Here is a 2,414-nt window from a genome sequence, read left to right on the forward strand (position 1 = left end):
AACCAGGGCAGTTTTGAATTTGTAAAGATATGTTGTGTAAAGTTGTTTTGTAAGGTATGGAAGACTGCACTGATTTGAGTTTGGTGCAAGCAATATTTGCTTTAATATCGTAAAAATCAATAGTAAACACTGGCTCACCTGACCATAAAGCAGGTCAACCACTAGCCAAAAAAACAACCTCCATATTGACCGGACAGCAGGGCTTTAAGTGAGATGAAAAAAAACATGTAAGCTATATAAATCTATGCTTAGCATAGTCTGCTGTGTGTTTATACTGTTATATACAACTGAATCCATTTCTGCTCTGTTCTACACACACATATGCTTTTCGGCATAGAATATGATAGTTACAGCTAAATTGAATACAAATCAAGGAGAAAAGAAAAGGTTTTTTATACAATGCAATGGTACATATCTTGAAGCCGAGGACTGCTTTCTGGTTTTGCTGATGAAATAGGTTTTCAAGCCATTGCGTCCAGATAAATATTACAACAAGTAAAATTACACCTATAACAAGCCAGTGCTATGGGCTTTGTCAGAAGTTATTAGTTGCATAAGATGAATAAGCAACATCTTCGGCTTCCTTGTATTTAATATTGAAAATGCTCCAGTTCTGACATGATGAGACTTTGAAAGAACCATAACGAGTCTCTTTGAAGTTTCATTGAAGGTAGCGAAGGGGGGCACTGCTACAGAGTTGAGATTTGTTTTGTCAGTCTGAGGATGAGGGCAAAAATGGAGAGTGGGCCCGTCTCATCACCTGATATTTTACTAAACAACCGTAGAAATGTACACAACAGACTACTTTGACAAGCCCTCATTGGGGTTTTCTGCGGCAGGTGGGTAGTCTTCTACATTTTTTTTGTCACTTGGCTAAATTATAGAATTTAGCATCTGCAGTCTCTAGGGAAATGGCTCCAGATATTTAGACCACTGCACACAACCAGATGGTGAGAATTTTCAGCCTACCAGTGTTTCCTTCTTACATGGTGTGGATTCCGATGTGTGATACTTTTAATCTTAGGAAATGTTTTGGTAGAGTGGCTGTTCAAAGATGGCGCCATAGTTCACATACCCAGAGGTCCTCTGACTTTAACAATGCATGTCATCTTCTTTTGAATGCTCCAGATTATTGTTTATTGTTTTATGTTTACAATCTGGCCCCTTGATGCAAATCCATGTACAACACACCATTGTCTTTTAGCAAGGATTATCATATATAAATGCAAAAATATACATGCTACAAAGGTGTCTCTTCCTCACTGTTGAACCACCCTAAACCACTATTAAGAACTCTCAGAAAATCAGGATTGTGCTGCAACCACGTATAACGACTCTGGATCTACAACAAGTCCTTGGGGGAGCTCCTCTACATGTACTTCTTGTTGTACGTGGGGGTTTCCCCCTTGCTGCTCTTTGGACCCTCCCTCTTGCTGTCTTTCAGTCCCTCCTCCATTATGTTCTTCAACTCCTTCACTGCACTTCGCATTCACATCTTCACGTTTACTGATCTTGGAGTGGTCCTTTTTGCCTTTGTTTACAAAGCTGAGGATATTGTTTGTAGCTAGCTTTCTAATGGTCTCTTTCTTCTTTGCCTGCTTTTCAATGTACTGAAAGTAAGGGTCTGCCTCTTCTGCGCCTCGGTTGACAATGAGGTTGCTGACCATAAGGCTGAACATCACAATTCCAAAGAATCCAATGACAGTAAAGATGTACCAGGCAGCACTGGTGTCATCAGAGCCTTTGAGAGCAGTGCTGTTAGCGATGAGAGCGGTGCTGTAGTTGATGCTGTGCGCTCCTATCGTAGTCACAAATGTTCCATTCACCTCTGCCATATTGGTAGTGGTTGTGTCACTGCAAAACAAGCAAGAAAGCATTTATTGAAGTTGATATAAGCACAGTCAAAGCAAGCTATCACGTTTGAATATATTACTGATGTCACAGGTGAAAAGAAAAAAAATGTTTATTTGTGTAGTAAGCAACATCTTTCTATATAAAACAAATGTTCATAACTTGTTATGCAGATACCTTTTAGCTAGTTTGAATGCCTTCTTATATTGAAATTGTGATTCTCATATTAACATGACTAGAGAATCTGGATTTCATTAAAAACTCGGAGGCTGACATTATGCATTATACCTTTAATGCAGACACAAGCAGCCGCATACATCACAATATAAAGTATTCTAAATAAAACAAAGGCAACATGTAAAGTCCATGAGGCAACACTGCTTGAGATCCATGAGGCAACAACAATCAGCCTCTTTTAAATGAACAAACAGATACATTCTTATAAACTTCAGACGTCAAACTTTGAAATAGTCTTTGTAAGTAGAACAGAAGAAGTAGAAAGATGAAGGCATCCATGAAGTAAAACCTAGCCAAGATGAGGTGGTAAAAGCACATGCAAAATA

At 38.8% G+C, this 2,414-nt stretch overlaps 1 protein-coding gene across 1 annotated transcript; it reads right to left on the bottom strand.

Moving 5' to 3' along the window:
* Nucleotides 1-209: 209 nt before the first annotated feature.
* SMIM34 (small integral membrane protein 34) lies at nt 210-1,849 on the bottom strand. Its single transcript, XM_086933510.1, has one exon. The coding sequence runs from the start codon at nt 1,833-1,835 to the stop codon at nt 1,305-1,307; it is 531 nt and encodes a 176-aa protein (XP_086789636.1). The 5' UTR covers nt 1,836-1,849; the 3' UTR covers nt 210-1,304.
* Nucleotides 1,850-2,414: the final 565 nt, after the last annotated feature.

This window comes from Lissotriton vulgaris, chromosome 8, assembly GCF_964263255.1.
Source record: "Lissotriton vulgaris chromosome 8, aLisVul1.2, whole genome shotgun sequence".
NCBI lineage: Eukaryota > Metazoa > Chordata > Amphibia > Caudata > Salamandridae > Lissotriton > Lissotriton vulgaris.